Below are 25,682 nucleotides of genomic sequence, written 5' to 3'. Positions count from 1 at the left end.
TCAGGACCCACGCGCGGTCAGGACCACCCCGCTTCCATGACTGTCTCTCGCGGAGCGACCCTTCCGGGTTTTGCTGACCCCGGGGTGTTGCACCCTGGAAACTGCAGTTCCACACAAGGGCTTGATCCGGGTTAGTCTGACGCGATCCTGGCTCACAACCTCTGCCTTCCGGGTTTAAGCGGTTCTCCTGCCTCAGCCTCCCGAGTAGCTGGGATTACGGGCATGCGCCGCCACGCCAGGCTAATCTTGTATTCTTAGTAGTGGCGGGGTTTCTTCACGTTGGTCAGGCTGGTCTCAAACTCCCAACCTCAGGTGATCCGCCCACCTATGCCCCCCAAAGTGCTGGGATTACAGGCGTGAGCCACTGTGCCCTGCCACTGTTTTTATTTTATTTTTTGACTTTCACAGCATGGATGGTCAGTGTGAAGATCCCAGCTGTTCAGGTCCGAGCTGGAATTCTTCCATTAAAAAAATCTATTTGCTATGCATGGTTTTTTGAAATAATGTGGTCACTGCTAGAGGATGTGCACAGGGACACGCTGGACACGGCACTCAGAGCTGATGACCCAGCCCATGGCTGTCACTGTCCCCAGTGACGCGTGGTCCATCACTAGGACTTTTACTGTCAGTCCCTGTGGGAGAGAGTGGGAAACTAGAATAACAGACACAGGACATTACCAGTTAAACAACCAAAGATGAGCTTGGCACATTTGACCGTCCTCGCTCCTGTTCCTCCGTGCCTGCCCTTCAGGCTTCTCAGCTCCTGGGGAGCGGCCAGCCAGGGAGCATCAGTTGGTGGGAGCGATGGGGTCGTGGGATGGCACGAAAAACACCAAACACCACTCAGAAAGGAAATGCTGAACTCAGACTCCCATTCCTGTCTCCACCTCCCACCACGTGCTCGGGAGCTGCCCCTGGCATGGAGCTCCCAGACCCACTGCAGAGTCACAGCTCCAGTTGTCCCAGGGGCAACTACTCAGGTGTCCACTGCCATGCACATGTGACACAGAAAAGGGTGAGGTGAGGCGGGGGAACGCTGCAAATCCTGTTCCACAGAAGAGGAGGCAAGGCAGGGGAACAGTGGGAATCCTGTTTTGGGCAGACGATAGCTAAGGATTCTCTCTCCAGTCTAAGTCACACAGAGACGTGTAGCCACAGAACCCTTGGTGATGCCAGGGCCTGAGCTCTTCCTTTCAAAGAAGGCTTTGGTCTGCAGGCCTCCAATCACAGCACTGAGGGCCACAGCGTGCCACCTTATTCATCAACACTCTCTAGTCCCTGTGGCTTCACACCACCCGGGGAGACCACCAGGCAGGTATCAGCTCCACTTCCCAGGTGCCACCCAGGGTCTCATTGGCACACACTGCTGGCAAGGGACAGGCTGGGCCTGGCAGACAGCATTGGCAGTCGGTCGGTGAAGCACCCACCACACTGGGTCAGTCTCAGGTCCTGACCCTGGAGGCTGCTGTTTCTAAGCTGTGGGGACCAGGATGGAGACCCAAGCCACTCTCATGACAACTGTTCCCAAGGGCACTGCAGAAGGCAGGAGCTGTCCCCTCCTCCATGTGGCCAATGCAGAGCTGGTGCAGGTCTGAGTGAGCGCACCAAGACAGGCCAATCCCAGTCCCGGGCTCCAAAGCGTCCCCAAGAAGTCAGGGAGAGGCTCTGTGCCCCTGACCCCTGGGATATGTACAGGTCACAGGGCAGGGCCCTCACCAGATGGCAGGGTCCTCACCAGGTGGCAGAACCTTCACCAAGTAGCAGGACCTTCACCAGATGGCAGGGTCCTCACCAGATGGCAGGGCCCTCACCAGATGGCAGGGTCCTCACCAGGTGGCAGGACCTTCACCAGATGGCAGGGCCCTCACCAGATGGCAGGGTCCTCACCAGGTGGCAGGACCCTCACCAGATGGCAGGGCCCTCACCAGATGGCAGGACCCTCACCAGATGGCCGGACCCTCACCAGATGGCAGGGTCCTCACCAGATGGCAGGACCCTCACCAGATGGCAGGACCCTCACCAGATGGCAGGGTCCTCACCAGATGGCAAGACCCTCACCAGATGGCAGGACCCTCACCAGATGGCAGGGCCCTCACCAGATGGCAGGGCCCTCACCAGATGGCAGGGTCCTCACCAGATGGCAGGACCCTCACCAGATGGCAGGGCCCTCACCAGATGGCAGGGCCCTCACCAGATGGCAGGACCTTCACCAGATGGCAGGACCTTCACCAGATGGCAGGGCCCTCGCCAGATGGCAGGGCCCTCGCCAGATGGCAGGACCCTCGCCAGATGGCAGGGCCCTCACCAGATGGCCGGACCCTCACCAGATGGCAGGGCCACCCTGCTCTGACAGCGTGTTTCCCCAGCACAGATGCCCTGGTGTGCAGGCAGGTCCTGAGCCCCAACAAAACACTAGGATTCAACATAAGCTTTTTTAATTTGAAGTGTAGACTTGATCCTCACATGTTAGAAAAAAACCCCATCTTTTTTATCTCCAAGTCCTTTATCAAACCTTTATATTAGAGATATAAATAAGTCTCATACAAAGCTCATGTGAAGCTACTGACCTTTCTGAGAGGCATTTTCAGAATTCCTCCCTGTTCACACAGCCCCGCTCCTGGCACCGGCCCCTGGTGTGGCCCGTCAGCTCACTGTCCTGATGGGCTCCATGTTTCCTCTAGAGAAAAGCAAGTCCCTACCACCAGTGACAGTACTTCAGCTGCTCTCTGGACCCCTCTTCTTTGCTGGCCCAGGTGGCACAATGGTCCCATCTCCCTGGCAGGTCTTAGCTGGCACAATCTGCGCTGCCACAGGCAGGCTCTAGGCCAGCATCTCTTCTTCGGAGTCTCTGCCTGCTCCTCCGAGCAGCTGCAGGCTGTTGTCTTCAGATGCTTCTGCCTCCTCCTCCTCACTTCCCAGTGGCTCCAGTGGGCGTTTCGTGCCGCGCTGCTGGGAAACCGCGAGTGCGTACTGCATGTTATAGCGGTTCCAGCCACAGCTGTCAATCACACACAGGGAAGGGTAAGTGCCGGCAACAACCGGGCCTCGGTCTGTCCTGAACCCAACCCCTTCTCTGCGACCCCTGAGAAAAGCGTCGGGCGCTGGACATGCCGGTCCCTCCACCCCGGCAGCAATTCGTTTCCTCTTTTCCCTGCCCCAGCAATCTGGTTCTGCCCCTTCCGGCCCGGGGCAGCAAGGACCTTCAAGGACCCAACTGGAACATCCCATCCCTTCTGGCCCTTCCACTGGGCCCAATCTAGATGGCTTCACCCGCACTTAGGAAGAGACGGCTCTTGCAGAGCAATGCGGCGTTCCGGAACAGGAGGGAGGAAGGCGCACTCTGAGTCAGTTAATTTTATGAGTTAACGAAATAAAGCAGAAAAGTGACGCCGCCATCACTTTACATAGCAAAGCGCCCTGTAAAGAACGGAAAGGTAAGTGGACGAGGAAGGAAGGAAAGCACCGCCCGCCGCATCTCAGGTCATGTGCGGACTCCCCACAGCCAGTGGCAGCCCTACAGATGGGCAGCGAACGCCTAGACAGGAAGTCCAAGGAATAATGCGCTTCACCAACTCTGACAACCTCCCAAAAGAGGGAACAGATCTAAAGGAGCTTGGCCAGGGGAGGTGGCTCACGCCTGTCATCCCAGCACTTGGGAGAGGCGGAGGCAGGCAGATCACCTGAGGTCAGGAGTTCAAGACCAGCCTGACCAACAGTGAAACCCCATCTCTGCTAAAAATACAAAAATTATCTGGGGGTGGTGGTGCGTGTCTGTAATCGTAGCTACTCAGGAGGTTGAGGCAGGAGAATCACTCGAACCTGGGAGGCGGAGGCTGCAGTGAGCCAAGATACCGCCACTGAACTCCAGCCTGGGCAACAGAGCAAGACTCTGCTAAAAAAAATAAAACAATTTATTTAAAAATAAATAAAGAAGCCAGACAGCCCTCCTCCTCTACGGAGCTCTGTGCAAAGTCCAGGACACCTCAGCTGGGGGAATGTCTGGCACTAAAGTTGTGGATCAGGGCACACCCCGGCTTTCTGTAGCGGGGCCGGAACACGGTGGGAGGAAAGGCTCCACCTACACTCTGGGACTCAGTCCAAAGACTGAGACACTTCAAGGACTGGCGGGAGAACCACATGAACCCACAAGCCCCAAACTCAGGCCTTGGCCCCTGAGCCCTGGACAGAGCACCTTGCACACAGGGCAGAGAACAGGCCTTTCAGAAACGCAGCCGGGAAACCTGGGAACTGACGGGCAGCAGAGGGAGACAGCCCTCACACGGCGACTCTGAGGCCTGCCCAGTCCAGGCTCTGCTGGACCTTCAGGGAGGGAGGTTTGCTAGGGCCAGGGACAAAAAGGGCACAAACCACAAAGAAATGACAGAAGAGGCAGGCGGCCCTGCAGAGCGAGGACTTCGGTGGCCGGGCCCTGTCCTAGGCCCTCGGATGAATCCTCTCAGCAGCAGCACCCTTCCCCGGGGTAGCCACACCTCTGGGACTCCAGGCCACCCCACCCCACAGTCCTGAGACCACACCCACTGCCCCAGCGGGTGACCTGCAAATCCAGGAAAGGTTGCTGGTTCTATGAATGTGGTAAACCCTGCAAGAGCCTGGAGGATCCTGGCCGCACCCGGGGCACACCACCTGCAGCCTGTCTGCCTGCCACAGTGCTGGCTGCTTTCCATTCAGCGCCAGGCCATCTCCCAGGACGGCCAACCCCAGGGTGACCCATAGAAGCGAGCACCTCCCGCGCGAGCTCTTTGGCTCCTCAAATCAGATGACACCAGGTGTAGGGACAAGACCCCATGAGTGCCAAGCCAGGAGCCAGAAGCCTCGGCCCATTTCCATATAAATGCAAACATAACCGTAGTCCTTATTAGTTACTCCTAGTTATTCATGGGGCGGGGGGTCCTAATTCTTTTTTTTTGTTTTTTTTGAGACAGAGCTTCGCTCGTTACCCAGGCTGGAGTGCAATGGCACGATCTCGGCTCACCGCAACCTCTGCCTTCTGGGTTCAAGCAATTCTCCTGCCTCAGCCTCCCGAGTAGCTGGGATTACAGGCACGCACCACCATGCCTAGCTAATTTTTGTATTTTCAGTAGAGACGGGGTTTCACCATGTTGACTAGGATGGTCTCGATCTCTTGACCTCATGATCCACCTGCCTCGGCCTCCCAAAGTGCTGGGATTATAGGCGTGAGCCACGGCGCCCGGCCTTGGGGATCCTAATTCTTCTACTAATGCCTCTCAGAAGTGTGAACCCAGGGTGACACTGTGAAAGGAATAACCCTAAGGCAAGATGCTCTAAGCCTCTGTCACACCTGCATAAGGGCTGCTGGAGGGCGCCTCGCTGGGCAGCGGCACCAGCGCTGTGAAAGTGCCCACTGTTGAGCCAGCTAGGGAAGGAGACGTCCAAAACAGTTGAGACGTCTGCTTCCCCAGAGGAGTTAGGAGAGAACTCCGCCCCTCCGAGCTCTTGCGGTCGGCCTGACGCTGTCAGGGACACCCACAGGCATCCGGGGGCTTAACTGTCTCTATGCGATGCTGGGCTTCAGCGGTCACCTTCCATGTCCACTCTCATGTTCCGCTTCTGCACCTGGTTTCTTTTTTCTTGGAAGGGATAATCAGTAAAAGTAACGTAAATCTTAATGTCTTTGTTCTTTCTTGACCACTGTGGAAAAAGTGCTGACACATTATGCTCCTTACCTCATCTCAGCCACCTGAAATTCTTGGGCCCTACCTGCATGACACGTGATGTACTTCACCCTGTCACCGACCACCAAGGCCACAGTCTACCTGCCATGCCCCCAGTTCTGTACTCAATGAACGTCAGAGCGTCCAGGCCCCCGGGGCCACTGAAGGTCTCCACGCTTTGGTTAGCAGTGGACCTCGGCCCAAACTCTCTTTTCTCTGTCTCTGTGTCTGTCTTTTATTTCTACAGTTTCTCGTCTCCGCACCAGCAGAGAGGGGCTCACAGGACCCTGTAGGGCTGAACCCTACAACCAGGAGCGCTCCCAGTAAGAGCCAGCAGGTGACCGTGCAGCCCTGCCCACCCGCCAGGCCAACACCCACACGTACAGTTTCGACAGGTCGTCCAGGTGCCGCTGGATGCTCTTCTGGAGGAACTGAATCACAGGCAGCAGAGTTGTGGCTCTGAAAAGGAAACTCCCTGAGCGTGGGGTGTCACCCGCGTCACAGTGGGCTCCCTACATGCTACATTTGCATCTATCCAGCAAGACAAGCTGGTCAGGTGACCCGAGGCACAGACGAACAGCGGGTGAGACGCTCCTACCTGGCCTTCAGCTTCTGTCCATGCAGCATGAGCAGTTTCTGAGTCCAGAGGAGGTAGAATTCCACGTGGCGAGACACTTCAAAGGAGGAAGCTAAGAACTCAAGCACTTTCTCCACATACAATTCAGGAAGGGAGGAGCTGACCACTTCAACTGCACAAAGGGAAAATAAACAGGCTTATTCTGCACATGGCTCAAACCAGGAGAAAAGAGGACGCCCCGGCGCCCAGCATGCGAAGCCCGACTCACTCTCGTCCCTGGGCACCGCCTCCAGGGCCTCCTGCACCAGCTTGCTCTCGTTGAGCCGGAGGGCCATGAGGATGGCCCGGGTGAAGTCCTGCTGGCGCAGCGCCTCGCGCACCCGCCTGGGGGTGACGCTGGTGTCCAGCTCGAATGGGTCGAAGAGCACACGCGTGTCCAGGGAGTAGATGAGGAGCCCCTCCGTGGTGGTGGCCGCCCAGCAGCGCCCTGGGAAACGGAGCAGCGCTTTCCTGAAAACTCAAGTTCATTCCTCCAAACGGTTTTCCTTTTTTAAGAAACAGTATCAAATACATTCCCGTGGAACAAAGTACAAAAGTCAAGAGGAACCATCTGCCTTTAGCGCCCACCCCCAACTCCCCTGGGAAGAAATCACGTGGAGCACCCTGGAAGGGACCCCAGGGGTTTCCTGCACACACAAGCGAATATGGACACGCATGCGTTCTCCTCTCCCAAGTCTTCTGCCAGGCTCTGGTGTCTTCAGCTCCACAGGCCCTGTGGTCTCTGCTGCGCCTGCTCAGTGCTGCCACGGTACACTAGCGGCAGCCAGGTTTGGCTTTTGGGCCCCAGGGCACAGACCCCTGGCTCCCATGGGCCACTCAAGTCTTTCTGGAGCGTGCTCCCCGATAACCCTGCTCCCAGCTCCTCTGTGTGGGGACCATGTGCACCGCCAGGCCCCACAGGCCTATGGCCTAGACCCTCCCCCCAACTGCAAGAGGACGGGGGCAGTGCAGAGGAGACGGGGTCTCCATGACAGCAGGGCCGCCCCAGCTGGGTGGCGTGTGCATGGCACTCGAGGAGCTGCTAGAGCAAGGGTGCCAGGCCTGCCACGCTTCCAAGCTCAGTGCATCTAAGGCTGGCACCATCGTGACCACCCATCCTCAGGGACAACAGCCATCCTGCAGCACCACCATGTTCTTACCCAGGGGCAGAGGGCACAGCCTGAAGCCTACAGGCAGCTTCATGGTGGCTGGCCTCACCCTGGCACAGATGCCCCAGTGCCCACCGGGACCAGCAGCCCATGGCCCAGTGCTCACCAGTGGGAGAGAAGCGGACGGAGGTCACCCTGATCTCGGGTTTGAAGTGCCGAGAACTCATGTCACCTGGAGAAAAAGAACCAGGAGCGGCTACTGGGCAGCACATCTAGGCTGCCCTCCCCACGACGCATGCCATCCTGCAGTCTCCCGGCTGCCTGGGGGTGCTGTGGGGGCCCATCAGGAGCAGTAGTTTCTGCTCCCTCCGCCCTGCACAAGGCGGAGGCACAAGCGGCCCTTCTCTTACTGCAGCTGCAGCAGGCAGGCCTGTGCTGGGGCCGCAGAGGCTGTGCTGGGGGAGCTGAGAAGCAGATGGCCCAGTCCCTGGCGCAGATACCCCCGGAAAAGCCAGCCTGGCCAACAGACTACATAGCCAACCCCAAAAAGGGCCCTGGCCCAGCCCAGGGAATGCTGGGCCTGTACACAGAGGCGCTCAGGGTTTCTGGCTGCCAAGTGTCCCGTCAGGGTGGTCTATCCAGGACCCAGGAGGCCCCAGGACTTCTGGAGCGCTGGGCTCTCTGTGCGGCACACATGGCCTCATGCCGGACACTCTGTGTGCCGTGCAGCAGACGGGACACCCAATCCCAAGAGCAAATGGACAGGTCCCACCAGTGCAGGGAGGACTCGTGGGCAGCTCCTCCTGGCACGGGGGCTGATGGCACCGGCACTAACCCACTGGGGCTTCGACACCCCCAATGTCCAGCAAACGTCACCGCATAGTGACTGTTACTTCTCACACAAAGAAGCCCCAACAAGGGGGGCGAGCACACCGCGGTCACCCAGGAAGGGTGTGTGGTGGGCAGATGGGGGAGGAACCTCTGCTCACCTTTCTTGACGCCTGGCAGTGCTATCGCCACTCCGTCCTCCTGCCCAGCGTCTTGATCAATCAGTGCCAGGTTGCCAAACTCTGTCATTTTTCTTCGGTTCAAAAATTCCTGTCACAGCGAAAGCAGTGGCTGCCTTGCCGCTGACAGCCCCATGGCCTGACCCTCCTCTGCCGCCCTTGCTCTTTGACCCAACACCAGACCAGCCTCAGCCCTGTCTAGAACCCAGACAGGGACAGATCCCTGCAGCTCCCCAGGGAACAGCCCTGCAAAGCTGGCTGCAGAGGAGGGTGGATGGAGGCTGTGGAGTGGGGCAGGTGTGGAGGCTGCAGAGGAGGGTGGATGGAGGCTGTGGAGTGGGGCAGGTGTGAAGGCTGCAGACAGGGTGGACGGAGGCTGTGGAGTGGGGCAGGTGTGGAGGCTGCAGAGGGTAGATGGAGGCTGTGGAGTGGGGCAGGTGTGGAGGCTGCAGACGGGGTGGATGGAGGCTGTGGAGTGGGGCAGGTGTGGAGGCTGCAGACGGGGTGGACGGAGGCTGTGGAGTGGGGCAGGTGTGGAGGCTGCCGAGGGTAGATGGAGGCTGTGGAGTGGGGCAGGTGTGGAGGCTGCAGACGGGGTGGACGGAGGCTGTGGAGTGGGGCAGGTGTAGAGGCTGCAGACGGGGTGGACGGAGGCTGTGGAGTGGGGCAGGTGTAGAGGCTGCAGACGGGGTGGACGGAGGCTGTGGAGTGGGGCAGGTGTGGAGGCTGCAGATGGGGTGGACGGAGGCTGTCGAGTGGGACAGGTGTGGAGGCTGCGAGGGGGTGGACGGAGGCTGTGGAGTGGGGCAGATGTGGAGGCTGCAGAGGGGGTGGACGGAGGCTGTGGAGTGGGGCAGATGTGGAGGCTGCAGAGGGGGTGGACGGAGGCTGTGGAGTGGGGCAGGTGTGGAGGCTGCAGACGGGGTGGACGGATGTCTGCATGCTGGCATTGCTGCCACCACAAGGGCTGGGACTCACAGGGAGGATGGCCATCTGCTCCCTCAGGAAAATGCCAAGGACACTTTCCACCAGAAACACCAAGGGGGCGGTGGGCTGCTGCCCAGATAGGGCATGGGCAGGTGAACCCAGCAGCCACACCCCTGCTTAGAGGCTTTCAGGACTCCCTCACCCTCATCCCGAGGTGCTGTGGGAGCCAGTGTGTGAGTGGGACCTGAGGGGAGGGCAGGCACTAGCGGGGGCAGTGAGGGCAGAGCCCTCCATGAGGGACCTGGGCAGGAAGCCATCAGGCAGGGCCGGCCAGCACCCTCCTGATTCACTGCTTCCTCGACAGGTTGTCCGTGTGTCCCGAGTCAGCGTGTGTTGGACGCCCACCCTGCGGCCCCAGCCTCCTAGCAGCCTGCTCCGGCAGTCATCCACACCAGGGTTAGGAGCTGGCTGCACAGCAGGAGGTGAGCGGTGGGGGGCGAAGGCAAAGCCCCATCTGCACTTGCAGCCGCTCCCCACTGCTCACGAGCTCTGCCTCCTGACAGAGCAGCAGCAGCACTAGATTCTCACAGGAGCACAAACCCTACTGTGAACCACGCAGTGAGGGCCTGGGGGCGCCCTCCCTCTGAGAGTCTAAGGACAGTGACCTTGATCTGAGGTGAAACTGCTTCATCCCAAAACCAACCCCCAAACCCTGTCTGTGGAAAAACTGCCTTCCACGAAACTGGTGCCAGGTGCCAAAAAGGCTGGGGGCCACATCTCTGCACACGGCTGAGGGAGGCGCCAGGCTCCATGCTGGGCTCTGCCGGGGCAGGTGAGGGCCGTGCACTTAGACACAGGACAGGTGCCACAACTATGCCCAGGGCCCTGTGGAGACAGGAGTGCCCAACGCAGGAGCCCGACACACTCAACTGGACGGGAAGCCACACCAGCTGGCCCTGCGCTGCTGGCTCACCTCCATGGCATCCAGAGACAGGTTACAAGAGATCTCGAACCTCTTCATGAGAATCTGCTCACGGACGTGGTAGATGCACACAAACTTGGACATGCCTCCCGCCAGGATGCTGTGACCGTCTGCGGAGTAGCACAGGGTGCCGAAGGCTCTGGGTGGAGAGAAGACGTGGACTTAGGGTGGCCGCCGCGGAAGCCTCGACATGCGGCTCCTGAAAACCAACTATGGGCCGGCATGGTAGCTCCCATCATGTTATCTCAGTACTTCGGGAGGCTGAGGTTCGAGGACTGCTGGAGGCCAGAAGTTCAAGACCAGCTTGGGCAATATAACAAGAATCTGTTTCTACAAAAAATAAAAAAATGAGTTGGGTGTGGTGACACGCGCCTGTAGTCCCAGCTACTCAGGAGGCTGATGTGGGAGGATCACTTGAGCCCAGGAGTTGGACACACCTGTCCTCTAGCCTTGGTGACAAAAAGACTGTGTCTCAAAAATAAAAAAATAAAAACTAACCTTAGGAGATAGAGAAGGCCCTATACCAACCCTCTAGGAAGCAAACACTGCCTCCGCAGCTTCTGCCAAGGCTCACTGCCTCAACTCACACGAGACTTAAAACCGACAGCGTCCGACGGCGCTGTCACCTGGTTCCGCTCTAAGCCAGCACCATCCTTAGATGCTTTGGCTTCCGGAGAGGCAATGTCTTTTTCACAAAAGGACCAAATGGCGCAAAAAATGGCATCCTCTGCCGATGTCAGCACAAAACTGCGGCCAGTCGGCCTCCACCCTAAGCAGCCTCCTCTCCGTCACGTCTGCTCAGTCCTGCAGAAACCAGCCCTCACCACCCTGCTCAACAGATGTCTCAGGTGGGCAAGGCCCCTCAGCTGTGACAGCAGAGAACATGGAACAGCAGAAACAACGAGCCAGCTGGACGTCAAGAGCGCCGCTAGAGCGGTGGGAAGACAGTTCACAATGCAGAACAAGAATCTGCACATCAGACATCACCGAAACCCCTAAAATCAACAAACAAAAAACCCAACAACGCCATTAACAAATGGCCTAAACAGACCTTCCTCCAAAGAAGACTTAGAAACATCCCAGCGGCCGAGAAAAAACGCTCAGTGTCATTACGGAAACTACCGTGAGAACTACGAGATTCGAACTCACATCCACCAGAATAGCTCCAATTAAAACAAAGAGCAACGTGCTGGCGAGGAGAAGCCAGAAGCCAACTGCGTCCTCAAGGGATTGGCACCCGTGCAGCTCCTCCAAGCCGGAAACAGAACCAGCAGGACCCGGCAGTTACACACGCAGGGTGAACCCACGAGGACTGCACGCAGGTGTTCACACCACTTCCAAGACAGGGTGATACTTCCTTCTGGAGGAAGACCCCCTCATCAGGCTCCTGAGCTCCTGGGACCAATCAGGTCCAGGCCACCAGGCCACACCCACCCGGGCACACCCCACAGATCCTCCCCCTGCTCCTAGGCCTGAGGGCCACCCGAGTGACCCTCACGGCCCAGCCAGGACCCCAAGCAGGCAATTCAGTCAGCGCTGGGACACAGGTCCTGGCAACAAGGCCACACCCACCCAGGCACACCCCACAGATCCTCCCCTTGCTCCTAGGCCTGACGGCCACCCGGGTGACCCTCACGACCCAGCCAGGATCCTGCACAGGCTATTTGGTCAGTGCTGCGCCGGCCCCCGACTGTTGAGACAAGGGGACCCTGTCTTCACCATCCACAGGCACTCCGTAGCCAGGAGGGGTGACAGGACCTGCGTTTTTACTTAGGAGGTGCCAGGCTGTTTTCTGCTGTTTCTCTGAGACAGGGTCTCACTCTAGCACCCAGGATGCAGTGCCATGCCACAATGCCATCCTCACCACAGCCTTGTCCTCCTGAGTTCAAGCAATCCTGCCTCAGCCTCCAGACTAGCTGGGCCCACAGGCATGCACCACCACAGCTGGCTCATTTTCGTCTTTTTTGTAGAGATGGGGCTTCGCCAGGTAGTGCAGGCTGGTCTTGAACTCCTGGGCTCAAACAGCCTACCCGCCGCAGCCTCCCCAAGTACCAGGTCTCTGGTGTGAACTTGGGCACCAGCTGCTTTCCCCTCTGCACCCCAGGACGATGTTATAGCTCAGGATCAAGGTTTGGAAGTGGATGCAGGCTCCCAGCTGAACAAGTTTAGGTGCAGCAAATGCAGGCGACCTCCTGTGCTGGGGGCTGTGCGGGCCTAGGAATTAAGGAGGACGTGGCCTCTCCCAGAGGGCTCAGGACCCGCTGCCTCCACCCACAGGGACTCGGCGGCCTCAGGAAAGGACAAGGCCAAAGATGGAGAAGCTGCAGGAGCCTGGGGAGCCACTGGCTGCGGTGTGGAATCGGGAGGCCCTGCACCGACACTCACTTCCCCTTGGCTGAGTGCTTGGCGGTAATCTTGTCCAGCTCCTTCCTGCCCGTCTTGAGGTCGTGCCTGCCCTCGATGGAGCCTGTCTGCACTGCGTTCTCAGGGTCCCAGAAGGTGATCTGGGAGTTCAGCGTGGCCACAGCCAGTTCCGCACCATCAGGACGAAAAGTCACAGCCAAGGCTGAACAGAAGAGGTACAAAGGAAGGCCCAGTGAAGACCCAGTCTCCCATGGGCGGCCCACCAACCGCCCTGGCTGGAGACCAGGCCTGCCCTGGCACCCCCAAGAGACCAGCGCCTGTTGGGTCTGGTACACAAGAATCCCCTCCCAGAAGAAGCTCCAACCCAGGTGGGTGAGGGAACAACTTGGCACTGGTGAAGAGCACCAGGCGGTCCAGCTTGGGCCGCAGGACCCACAAAGGCCCGATGAACGGGGCAGCCGGGAAGGTGAGGCTGATAGGTGAGTGCTGGCCAAGGTTACTGAGGGTGGCTGGACAGACGAGAATACAGAGCCTCTGCAAAGAAGCCACGTGACACCAAAAGACTGGCCAGTGCCAGGCGGGAGTGGGTGAGACAGCGGAAAGCAGGAGAACCAGCCTCCTGGGGTGGCAGATTCTGCCCACACCCAAACATGGATGGGCTGGGTCTTTGTGAGCCACGTGGTCTTTTAATGCTGCTACTATGGTGTGACAGGCACAGCCCATGTGAACACAGGAGGCCATGGCTGCCTCCAGTACAGCCTGGTCAGAAAGGCAGGCAGGAGCCTGAGACCATGGTCTGCAGATCCTGGGGCCCCCCAAGGCCCCCTCATCCTTCTCCTGGTCTACAGATCCCTGAGCTGGCCACATCCAGCGTCTGGGCCCACCATGGCCCCCTCATCCTTCTCCCAGTGACACAACCCTGGCAGAGCTCCGGTTACACATTGGAGGACAATACTTAAACTCAAAGGAACTCAGAAAATCAGGAAGCAGCTGTGGCGGCAGCACTTTGCCCTCGGGAAGCTGTTCTCTCAAGCCTGGCGCACTCGCCAATGGAGCGGGAACCCCACTGGGACTCATGGAAGCCACACTGGCCCGACCCACCTATCTGCTGTCTCCTAGGTATCGCCAACCTCCAGGCCTGCCACACTAGCAGGTCTGGGTTAAGAGCGACCCACCCTTCCCACCAGAAAGTTCGCACCAAACCCACAACTAGGAACAGGGCAGTGGGTGTGACAGCACGCTGCTGGTCCCCAGGCCGCCACTCCTGCCCACTGCCTCGTGCTCACCATCAGAGGTCAGGGCCAGCGTCTCCTTGGTCCTCCAGCTGTCAAACATGTCCCACAGCCGCACCGTCTTGTCCCAGGAGGCACTGGCCAGGATGGACTTCATTGGGTTAAAACACAGACCACTGATGGGCCCCTCGTGTCCGGACAAAACCTACCATGGAACAAGGGGGCGTGAAGAGTGGAGGTGAGGGCCACGGCGGCTCTCTGGGCAGGGCTGGGCCAGAGGCATGGGCCCCGGGAGTGTAACCTCAGCTCCCTGCATTCCTCTCCCAGGAGACAGGAGGGCCCAGCCCCTCGGGCCACTTACGTCAAGGAGCCTGCCTGTCTGCATGGACCACACGAAGATCTCAAATGAGTCTTGCGCCCCCGCGGAGACGATCTCCCCACTCGCATCCACCGCCACACAGGAGAACTGGGTGGGGCGTGGGGAGGTGAAGGTGCGGAAGTTTCGGTACCTGCAGAGAAGAGCCAAGGGCAGCATCACACGCCAGGGTCCCCTGCACCTGAGCAGGTACACTGCAGCCTCTCTGCCACCTTCCTCGCTGCGTTAGGGGAGCCTGTCCCTGATCCCTGAGCTGGCCACATCCAGCGTCTGGGCCCACCATGGCCCCCTCATCCTTCTCCCAGTGACCCTGAGCAGAGACCTCACCTGTGAAGGTCAAAGGCTCGCACGGTCCCGTCCATGGATGAGGTCACCACGACGTAGCCAGTGGCAGTGAAGGTCACACCAGTCACCCCACTGGAATGCTCCGTGAAAGTGACGAAGCAGAAGCCACTGAGGGTGTTCCACACTTTGACCTGCGGCAGGACAGGAGGGGCAGGGCAGACCCCAAGCCTGTGTGCCATGGCTTCGGCAGGAGTTCCCGTTCCCATACCACCCCAGCTAAGATGCTTGCCCCTGTACCCGCCCATCCCTCAGACACCCGCCTGTGACTGATACGCCATCCCTGAGACCCCCACACGTGATGCCGCATACTGAGAGCCTTGCCTCTGTGCCCACAGCTGCCTCCAGTACAGCCTCACTAGAAAGGCAGGCTGCAGCCTGAGGCCACAGTCTACAGATCCTGGGGCCAGCACAGAGGCCAACAGGATGGGGACAGGAGCCTACCTTGCCATCGTCCCCGCCAGTCACAATGTACTGTCCGTCGGGTGAGTAGGCCAGGGTCACCATGCTGTTGAAGTGGCCCTGCTGCTTGAGCACGTAGGACTCACTCTGCCACTCCCACACCAGCAGCTGGCCCAGACCTGTGCACATCGGGGAGCTGCTGTACCCAGCCCAGGACCACCTTCCCATGTCCCACAGGCCCAAGAAAGCTGCTAGGAATGGGGCAAAACGCACAGACCCCCAAGCACAGGCCAGAACCACCGCCCAATGCCGCAGCTCCCCCAGCCAGTGATGGGCCCTGCCTATGCAAACCCGTGGCCGCTGGTCACAACTGAGATGGGGCTGTGACCCTCCCACCCCTGAGCAAGGGGGCTTAAGACAGAGAGATGTCTGAGGAGGACCAGGGCAGGGAGGGTACCCCTGGCCAGCAGCCGGAGGAGAGAGCACCCCTGAAAAGCAGCTGGAGGGGAGGGCACCCCCTAACAGTGGGCTGGAGGAGGGGAGGGCACCCCCCGACAGTGGGCTGGAGGAGGGGAGGGCACCCCCTGACAATGGGCTGGAGGAGGGGAGGGCATCCCCAGTAGGTGGCTGTCGAGCAGACCTGTAGCTGGGCAGCAGTAGTCCCTGACAGCGAGTCCATCTCTACCACCCGGGCCAGGGACAAACCTGAACAGCCAAAGGCGATCCAGTCCCCAGAGCTGTTGACGGCCACTGAGGCGATGCTTTGATCTGAGATGCTGCAGAGAGCGGTCCTGTGAGCGGGAGGCCAGCCTGCCCCAGGCTGAAGCCCCAGTGTACGCTCAGCGTGACCCGACACCCCACCCCATTCACCAGACTCCAGCAATTCACTTCAGTTCAAGTATCAGAAGGCTGGTGCAGGGGCTCACGCCTGTCATCCCAGCACATCAGGAGGCAGAGACAGGGACTGCTTGAACCCAGGAGTTCAAGACCAGCCTAGGAAACACGGCAAGGCCCCGTCTCTACAAAAAATTTAAAATCCAGCCAGGTGTCATGCTGCACACCTGGAATCCCAGCCACTCAGGAGGCTGAAGTGGAAGGATCACTTCAGTGAGTGCATAAAAACCACACCCCACTTCGAGCCACGGTTTACCTCAGTGAGTGGATGAGGTTGAATTCCGGCAGCTCATGAAGATGGAAGATTCCAGAAGCAAAGCCAGTGACCAAGAGGTGAGACTTCTTGTGAAATGCGGCAGCTGTCAGATTGTTAAAATCTCCTTCTTTATTAAAGAAATACCTGAATTGGCAAGGGAGGAGAGTTGTGAGGAGCAGAGCCAGGCTGCCATCCCGCCTCGCTCAGGGCTCCGGCAGAGGTCACAGCTCCAGACCTGCCCTCTCCCTCTCATCCCAGGCCCTGAAGCTGCCCTCCTCCATCCTGAGCTCGGGACCTCAAGGGAACCTCGCACAAGGTCTCCACTGTCACCAGGTGGCCCCACAGCAGAGCTAGCGATGCGTCCAGAGGGAGCAGTGCCCACGGGAGACAAAGGAGGTGCAGGGGACACAGCAGGGCCGCCGGGTACCCCCGGTCCCATCACCTCCTGCTGCTCCCTCCCCTAAGGAACCCTGAGTCCCCAGCAACAGACAAAGATGACCTGACAGCTCCCCGACCCTCTAAACCTCCCTGAGTCACAGTGCAGCTCAGCCCTAGCCCTTCCCTCTGCTCTCTGGCCCCATCCCTCCTGAACAAGCGAAGAGGACTGTTGGCTGCCAGTGCAGGAGGCCCTCCCTTCACACCCTTGACAGCCGTGGTCCCCACCCAGCACGCAGTCTTCTGAAGCCGCCTGGAACCTCCTTTCCCATAGTCCCTTCCTCTTCTCCAGCACAACACCAAGTCCCCACAGGCACTGACCCACGGGGCCCCGTTCTGGCCACCCCCCCCATTCCGCTGCTCTTGGCAGAGGGCCTTCTCGCACTGGAGCCCAGCCAGCCCCTCACTCCTCACACCCAAGACTCTCGTGACCACCACTCCCACCCACCCACCGGACCCCAACACACTCCAAACGCAGCCCGCTCCGGCCACCGGCTTCCCTCCACAGGCAGGGCCTCACGTGGGCGCCTTCCCTGCCCAGGGCCCCCAACTGCCGCCCACTTCAGCACGCAGCCACCCCATCACTGCACCTCTCCCCAGCAGAGAGGAAGCCTCGCTAGGGCAGACGGTGTGTCTCAGCACCAAGTTTAGAGCCCTGCAATGCAGCATGGAGGGGTCCAGGTTGGGACACCCCGCTGAGAGACACCATGGCTGCAGGAAACTCTGCCTCCATGTAATCCTGACCAGCCTCCCCCACAGCCCAGACACGGGGCGGCATCTCTGCCAGGGCTCCGGGCACAGCGAAGGCCATCCCCTGGGTGGTCCATGGGGCCAGGCTCAGTCTCGTCTCGTCTCGTCTGGGGGACTGAGTTCGAATGTGGGGCTGCACCGCCCAGCTCAGCGCCCGAAAAAGCACCAAGGACCACCCACCGGCAGCCCCGAAGCAGGACTCAGGCCACCCACTGCGCCCACTCACACCCCAGCCTCTCCCTCCAGCCCTGCCAAATGCCTCCTTCCCAGAGTCTCCCCACACGAGGCCGAGGGACTATCCCCACAACAAACTCCACAGAAGCTGGCGGGGCCACAGACACCCCCCAATCCCCTCAGGGCCCAAAGTACTGCTGTCCCATCATGCAGTGCCCTCACGCCTGCCTGCCCCCCACGCATCCCCGCCCACCGCCCACCGTCTAGCCCTGGGCACACAGGCAGCTCAGACAGCAGAGGCAGGGACCCTGCTTATGGGGCAGAGTCAACACCCCAGCACTCGAGGGTACTCAAACCAGCGCCCCCAGAGGCCGGCCTGCTCTCTGTACCTCCTGCTCCCCAGCCGGGGACCCCACAGCCAGGTTTCTCTGAGCACAAGAGATGCCCACAGGAGCGCCCCCAGCGCCCCACCTCGCCCTTGGAGACCTACTTGGCCAGCCGCGAGTACTTCACTTTTCCTGTCTTCTCCTCTTCCGCCGGAGTGGCTTTTCCCTGGATGGTAGTCTCTCTGTCCCCCTCCTGGTTCTCCTCCCCCTCTTCTTCCCGCTGCAGCAGGTCCGCCTTCCAGCCTGCAGGCGGCTTCAGTCGCAAGCCCTCGGGGGGCGTGTCACACTGCCACACGCACAGCACTCCGTCCTGGCTGAGTGAGTACAGCTACAAGGGGAAGCGCAGGGTCGCCCTGGTCCCAGCCACGCCGGCCCGCCTGCCACAACCTGGCACCTCCCTCCAGCTCAGATCCAGGGACCAGCACCACGGAAGGCCCCTCCGAACTGTGAGAACAATTCTCAATGGGCCACAACAGCTGCTGTTGGTCCCCAGATGTCCCCGGGCCACATGGGAACAGCCTGGAGGAAGCGCAGGAAGAGGCTACCTGCACCCTGGGGCCTCCCTGAATGAGCAGCTTTTGGCCACCGTCAGGCTAGGGAACTCGGCACAGAGACGTACGTCCAGGCTGCTGGATTCAAAGAAGCAGGCCACGATGGCGTCCTTATGCCCCCCCAGTGCATAGTAGATGAGGTTGTCCCAGCGCTCCGCTCCGAACACCCAGGTGGACATGTCTTTGCTCCCCACCACAAAGCACCTGGAAAAGAGGGAGGCAGCACCTCCTCAGGGCTGGGCAGGACAAGGCAGCCAGCTGTGCTCTCCAGAGAGCCGCATGTGGTCTCAGAGTGAGCTGAGAAGCCTCCAGGCGCGGTGGGGGTGCCGTGGCACAGGCCCCGCCTCCTGTCTTCCTCACGCCTCCCAGACGCCACCTGAGCCTACTGCAGCGTACTGTTTCCAGGACAAACAGGTGAATGGCCAGCGCAGGCTTGGGGCAGGACACCCGGCCACAGCATGTGTTTCGGGGCCACAAAGACCCGACCGCAGCCACCCAGCCGGTCCCGATGGTGTGCGCGGCACCCAGCCCCAAAGAAGGCTGAGAGGCCATTGCAGAAGGAAGTTGCCCAAGGGAGGGACCCATCCCCGGTGCCACTCTCAGGCCCCGCTCCCCCCACGCCTCCGAGGCCACACCTGGAGTCATCTGTCCAGTCGATGCAGGTGGTCTCATCGTAAGGTCCAAAATAGGTCTTGTCCAGAAAGAAGGCGTTGAACTCCCGCTTCTTCCCGGGGGCATGATACATCTGGGCAATGTTGCCCTTTGTGACGACAAACTTCCTATGGAGAGAATGTGGACACGGCTGATCCTCACAACCAGCTGCGGCCCCAAGGCCACGGTGGAGTCTCATTCTGCACCCGCCTGGGCCTTCCGGAGTCCTGCCTCCTGCAGGATGGAGGCCAAGAAACACAGACCCAGAGGGAAGGCAGCCGGCCCCCACCAAGCCTTCTGCTCCAGAACAGGAAGGCACCAATGCCAGAGATTGGGCCGTGTGCCCAACGTGACAAGCCGGGGCCCAGGGAAAAGAGCCGGGCAGTGGGCCTCGCCATTGGCACTCATGGCAGATCCCCTCCTGCCCCCGTCCCGCCCCGCCATCCGCCCCCCTTACCTGCCATCGGGGGAGAAGGACACGCTGTGCACAGAACCCTTGAAGTGGAAGCGGTGCAGCACAGACCTGCAGACCAGGCTGACCAGCAGCGCATCGCCCCCTGCAGGAGGCCAGAAGTAAGAACGTGCAGCCCCGCCCTCCCCAGGCCACCCCAGATAGACAGCACAGAAAAACATAGGAAAGCCTTTCTCACGTCCACGTCCACTGTGAGGCTTCAGAACTGAGAGTGCCTGAGCCATAAGGCCCTGCCCTGCCACAGATGATGACACAGACACATCCTGCGGCAGGGGCACAGCCTCATCCATGACATCCGCACCCACAATCCCCACTAAGGCCCCGACCAGGAAGTAACTGGGGAGTGGATCATCTCGGCCCCACACAGCCCTGGGTCCCTCCTCACTGGTGCCCTCCGTCCCTGCACACACCAAGGACCAGTACCTTCATCCACGATGATAGCGAGGCGCCCATCTGGGGACAGTCCCACGCACTGGATGTTGTACCGAGTGGCCAGGGGCAGCGTGTCGGATCTGTTGCTGATGAAGATAAAAATCACAGTGGGCAGCTGGTCCTCAGGCCACGAGAGACAACCAGCGGCCCAGCCTCCCTGCACGGTGCCTCCAATCTCACTGGACCTCCTGGTGCCAGAGTCCACCTGTGGACGACACCCCACTCCCGAGAAAGAAATGACGTTGTCCCTGGAGGGACTTTGGTGAAACACATCAAAAGTCTTAACAATGGGCTTTGAAAACATCAATTCTACTTCCAGGATGGTAAGATGAGAGGAATCCGCCTCAGCGTGACATCAGAACACCAGACGCACGCTCAACACCCAACGGAGATTAACCACCAAGACAGAGCACCCATGTAACACTTATTAGAGAAATAGTCAACAGGTGGGTCCAGGAGTCCCTCGGAGATGCTGCAGGTAGCGGGACGCTGTAGTGGAGTGAGGCACTCACGTTCTGGCTTCCCCGCGCACAGCTGAGTCGTGTTTACGCCATATTGTAAACAGCATGGTGTAGTCCATCAGTGTGCACCGAGCTCTGTTCGAGCGCCCTACACTCTGCTCGTGTGCGTTGTATTCTATTAGTCTGCACTAACGTTCTGTCTAAAGCCACAACGTGCATCCCTTAATTTAAAAACGCTTTACTGCTCATGCTCATCTGAGCCTTCAGTGGCTCGTCCTCTCTTTGCTGGTAGACGGCCTGCCTCGACGGGAATGGCTGCTGAAAAGACGGTGGCCATTGCAGATTCCTAGCACAAGACAGCAGTGAAGCCTGGCTGTCGGTGGACCCTCATTTTCACAGGATGCCTCTGTGGCACGTGAGGCTGTTTGACAGCACTTCACCCAAACCTGGAGTCACTACTCACAAATGCTCCCAGCGCTTTATGGGCTAAGCTGGTGTCAGATTCTAACCCTCTCTGTCAGCTCCGGTCTTCACGGCATCCTCCGGAGCACATTCCAACTCCAGAAACCACTTGTTTTGCTCACACATAAGAAGCGGCTCCTCATCCACTCAAGACTGATCCTGACCTCGCAGCAACTCAGTCCCATCTTGCGGCTCTGCTCCCATTTCTAACCCTCTTGCTATTGTTACCACGTCTGCAGTAACTTCTCCCCCTGAAGTCTCAAAGCCCTCAGTCATCCACGAAGCTTGGACTCAACTTCCTTCAAATTCCTGTTAATGTCGACACTGTGACCTCCTTGAATGAATCACGAAATGGCATCTAGAATGGCGACTCCTTTCCAGAAGGCTTTTTACTGGCTTTTCCCAGATCCATTACAGGGATTACTATCTGTGGTGGCTAGAGCCTTACAAAATATATTTCTTAAATGAGACAACTTGAAAGTTAAAATCACTCCCGCGGGCTAAAGAAGACGTGGCATTAGCAGGTATAAAGATGCATCTCCGTGGGCATCTCCACCGGAGCTCGCGGGTGACCAGGCGCGTGTCCATCAGCAGGAATATTTTGAAAGGAACCTTTTTTTCTAAGCAGTGGGTTTGACAATGGGCTGGAAACATTCCGTAAACCCTGCTGTAAACAGATGCTGCCATCCAGGCTTTGCTGTTCCGCTTACAGAGCACAGGCAGAGGAGCTGGAGCACAGTTCTGAAGGCACCAGGATTTCAGCAGTGAATGAGCACTAGCTTCCAGTTAATGTCCCCAGCTGCATCAGCCCCTCATAAGAGAGTCAGCCTGTCGCCTGAAGCCAGGCATGACTTCTCTCTAGCTCTGTGAGCCCTAGATGGCATCTTTTCGTTTTTTTTAAACTTATGTATTTTTAGACAGAGTCTTGCTCTGTCGCCCAGGCTGGAGTGCAGTGGCACGATCTCAGCTCACTGCAACCTCTGCTTCCCCAGTTCCAGCAGTTCTCCCACCTCAGCCTCCTGAGTAGCTGGGATTACAGGAATGTGGTAGCACATTCCTGTACCTTTAGTAGAGACAAGGCTAATTTCTGTACCTTTAGTAGAGACAAGGTTTCGCCAGGTTGGCCAGGCTGGTCTCAAGCTCCTGGCCTCAAGTGATCTGCCTACCTGAGCTTCCCAAAGGGCTGGGATCACACACGAGCCACTGCGCCTGGCTGTCTTTTTCCAATAGAAGGCTGTTTCCTACCTCAGCTTCCCAAAGGGCTGGGATCACACACGAGCCACTGCACCTGGCCGTCTTTTTCCAATAGAAGGGTGTTTTGTCTCCATTGAAACTTTGCTGTTTAGGTCATCAGCTTCATCAACTGTCTCAGCTAGATCTTCTGGAAACCCGCTGTAGCTTCTCCAACAGCACCTGCTGCTGCTTCTCTTTGCACTTTTAGGTTGTGGAGATGGCTTCTTTCCTTCAACTTCACGAAGCAGCCTCTGCCAGCTTCCAACTTTCCTCCTGCAGCTTCCCCACCTCTCAGCCCTCACAGAACTGAGGACAGAACTGAGGACAGGTGGCGCCTTGCTGTGCCTTAGGCTCCGACTTGCTCACGGGAGTGCTGTGGCTGGTCTGATCTATCTGATCACTGAAACTTCCATCTGTAGCTGCAACAAGGCTGTTTGGCCTCCTTGTAATTAGCGTGTTCACTGGAGTCGCACTTCTAATTTCCTTCTAGAGCTTCTCTGCATTCACAACTGGCCTGTGTGGTGGCGGAGACCTGGCTTTCGGCTGATTTCAGCTTTGCATACATCTTCCTCACGAAGCTTAAATCACTTCTAGCTCTGACTTCAAATGGGAGTGGTGACCCTTCCTTTCACGGGGACATGTAGTGGCCACTGTAGGATATTAACTGGCCTAACTTCAATGTTGTTTCAATAGGGAGCCCCAAGTAGAGGGAGAGACGAGGGTGGGGAACGGCCGGCTGCTGGGCAGCCACATCACACACAGTGCCTCTCCATTGAGCTTGCCATCTCCCATGGGTACAGATCATGGCACCCAGAACAATTACAAGAGTAACAGCAAAGACGATCACAGCTATAGAGACTTTGAAATACTGCAAAGATTACTAAAACGTGGGACAGAGACATGAAACGAGCCCTTGCTGCTGGGAAACAGCACCAGCTGACTTGTCCATGCAGGGTTTCCACAAACGTTTGCTCTGTAGTAAAACAGCTGCACAGAGCTGTGAAGCAAAGGGCAACAGCCCGCAGGGAGAAACAGCTAAGCCCCGGCGACCAAACCTCATCTCCGGCTGCAGAGCTGGAAGCTTTGGGCCTGCCTGTCTCACCCATGAGGCCCAGCGGCTACCAAGCGGGGGTCCAAGGTGCCTTCCCTGATGGGGAAAGGGCTAATCCCGAGCTACACCTTCCCCTACCCAACCTCCACAGTGCAAAGGCAGGTCCCTTCCCAGGTAACACAGCCAAGTGACACACGATTTTACAGGGCATGGCCAAGGCACGAGAACTGGGTCTTGGCTGCCAATTTCCACAAGTGTTCTGCTGACCCTAATAGGTCCTGTAGCCCTGCCCTGGGCTGCCTTAATTAACAGGTGTACCATTAAAAGGAAGCCACAGAAGACACTGTCAGCTTTCATATGCTACATAAGAAACTGTGATCATAATACCACCACAATGATCAACACCACTTTCACCACATACTTACTTCTTAAGGTCAAATATAGTGACTCTATTGCCCACGGGACTGATAACTGAATTTCCATCGAAGGTAAAATTTAGGTTCCCACGCCGGTAAACCGTACCCAGCAAATTTGAAAACTAAAAAGAAAATAAAGTTGTCTTAACACCAAGAAAACAGTCTCGACTCCCAGAAAAACTCTAAGTGAGGCATCTGGGCAGAGAGAGGCATAGGGACCCCCACCTTGGGGGCCGTGCACACGTCCTAAGTGAGAGAGCAGGAAGTGAGGGGAGCCTGATCCTTAGGAGACCAGAGAAGCCGGAGGGCGGGGGGGCCAAGCTGCCACAGAGATGGGTAAGATGCCCCTGTGAGCCCTGAGGAAGCCTCCCAAGAGGCGCTTGCTAGGTGAAGAGGGGCACGGAGCCCACATTTCACCAAAAGAAAAGCTGCACGAATGGAACAGCACCCCAAAAGTGCCCAGAGCTCAGGGCGTCCATTAGCATTGCAGCTGGCACCTCCCTCTGCTTTACTGATCTCAAGCACAGCGTTCCCTGGAGACTGCCCTGCACACAGGCACGCCCACCTTTCACTCTATCCCTAGCAGGACGGGATGAGAAATGTGGGAGCAAGGGCTACCCTGGCAGGGGGTCACCTGAGCGGGAACCGCCAGGCCCCAAGGCTGCTGGTGGGCAGGGCCCTGAGGACCTCAGGGAGGAGCTTAGTCAGCAGGACTTTAAGCGGCCAGGCGAGCTCCAATGCACACTTTTTGCCACCCCGCAGCAAGAACGTGGAGTGTATGAAGTCCTGGCCTTCGAGTTTCTGGATATGGTTTCTGGTTTGGTGCTGGGCACACAGCGGTGCCTCCGCCAGCACAGGGGCCAGAGCAGCAGCGCTCGGAAGGGCCGGCACCATGCTCAGTTTCCGACAGGACAAGTGTCTTCACGGTGCGCCCAGGAGCAGGCGGCTCGGGCATCCCTGGAGGCCACTGCGGGAAACGCGGACGTCCCTGCACCCAGCCAGCTGCGGCAAAGGCTGCAGAGACGCCCCTGGGCCCGCTCCGCCTCACCCGCCCCCTGCACTTCACATCTGGGACAAGTGCCCCGCCCCTGGCTCTCAGAAGTGCCGGCCTCCGCCTCAGGAATTCCCCGCCTCGGGAAACCGAGCTCACACCCAGGATCCGGCCCCTCCGCTCACCTGGACGCTCCCCCGTTACGGAGCTGCCCGGGCCCCGGTGCCCCCTCCTCTCACCCCTCCTGCCCGCGCCCGCGCCGGGTCCCACCGCCTCATCCCTCCCGAGGGTGCTGTGCCCTCCCTGACAGCACCGACCCCAGACTCTGGGCTGGGCCATACTCAGGTTAAAACTCCGCCCGCGGCCCCGGCAAGTGTCCCTGTGCCCTCAGGGGAGCCGTCGACGCCCGCGTCCCAGCTCTCCCGGGAGCCCCGCCACAGCACGGCGTCCCCAGGGCCCTGGGCGCGCAGCCTGCCGGCGAACCCCACGAGGCCGGGAGCCGCGAAAGACGACCACGCGCTCCCACCGCGCCCGGCGCCCGCCCAAGCGGAAGAGCCGCGCCGTCCCACAGCCCGCCCGCCGCCGCCGCCACCGCCGGCTCTCACCCGGTAAGCGAACTTCATCCTGGCCGCCCCACGTGTGCAGCCGCTCAAGCCCGCGGCCGCACACAGAAGCACTTCCGGGTCCGAGCGGCACTGCCCACAGAGCGCACTTCCGGGGCGGGGCCCGCACCACCGCGCGCCGCGTCCCTGGAGGCCGGAGGCGGAGTCTCGCCCTCGCCCCGCCCCGAGGCGGAGTTTGCGCTCCAGCGGCCCGCTCCTCCCAGGCGGAGTCTTCTCCGGGTCCCGCCCACAACCCCGGAGCCACACCGCAGGGTGGCAGGGTGCCCCCGACTATCGTGCGGTCCAGCGCGGAGCGCTCTCCGAGCCGAGGCCAAGCTTGGCACACCCAGAACAGCAGCGTCCACAGCACCCGAGATCCCTGCACTTACAAATGCCTTTGTCCGTGTGAGCTCTT

The 25,682-nt window shown here is 59.1% G+C and overlaps 1 protein-coding gene and 1 long non-coding RNA gene across 8 annotated transcripts in view; one reads left to right on the top strand and one right to left on the bottom strand.

The window, feature by feature from the left end:
- LOC144580679 (uncharacterized) overlaps positions 1 to 25,682 on the top strand; it is a 218,943-nt gene that overhangs the window by 69,283 nt on the left and 123,978 nt on the right. The gene's annotated exons all lie outside the window — the stretch shown is intronic.
- Positions 368 to 25,340, bottom strand: PWP2 (PWP2 small subunit processome component). Of its 7 annotated transcripts, none has more exons than XR_013530643.1 (22): positions 25,271 to 25,340; positions 23,684 to 23,796; positions 20,043 to 20,137; positions 19,605 to 19,704; positions 19,132 to 19,275; positions 18,565 to 18,700; positions 18,050 to 18,273; positions 16,201 to 16,344; positions 15,756 to 15,826; positions 15,093 to 15,229; positions 14,634 to 14,782; positions 14,292 to 14,439; positions 13,985 to 14,135; positions 12,720 to 12,900; positions 10,326 to 10,473; positions 8,408 to 8,516; positions 7,585 to 7,650; positions 6,539 to 6,757; positions 6,292 to 6,442; positions 6,078 to 6,152; positions 2,568 to 2,998; positions 368 to 632 (listed from the first exon to the last, which is right to left on the bottom strand). XR_013530643.1 is itself a non-coding variant. In XM_035283322.3 (21 exons), the coding sequence occupies exons 1-21, from the start codon at positions 25,286 to 25,288 to the stop codon at positions 3,396 to 3,398; spliced, it is 2,601 nt and encodes an 866-aa protein (XP_035139213.1). In that variant the 5' UTR covers positions 25,289 to 25,340; the 3' UTR covers positions 2,419 to 3,395. The 7 variants fall into 7 exon arrangements, 5 of the variants coding, with proteins under 5 accessions (XP_035139213.1, XP_002761514.1, XP_008985012.3 ...); XR_004737744.3 differs by having other exon boundaries at positions 2,568 to 2,949; XM_035283322.3 differs by lacking the exon at positions 368 to 632 and having other exon boundaries at positions 2,419 to 3,417.

The sequence above is a fragment of the Callithrix jacchus genome, chromosome 21 (genome assembly GCF_049354715.1).
Source record: "Callithrix jacchus isolate 240 chromosome 21, calJac240_pri, whole genome shotgun sequence".
Taxonomy (NCBI): domain Eukaryota; kingdom Metazoa; phylum Chordata; class Mammalia; order Primates; family Cebidae; genus Callithrix; species Callithrix jacchus.
Note: the sequence above shows the minus strand (reverse complement) of the source record. Positions and strands in the feature narration are given on the sequence as shown.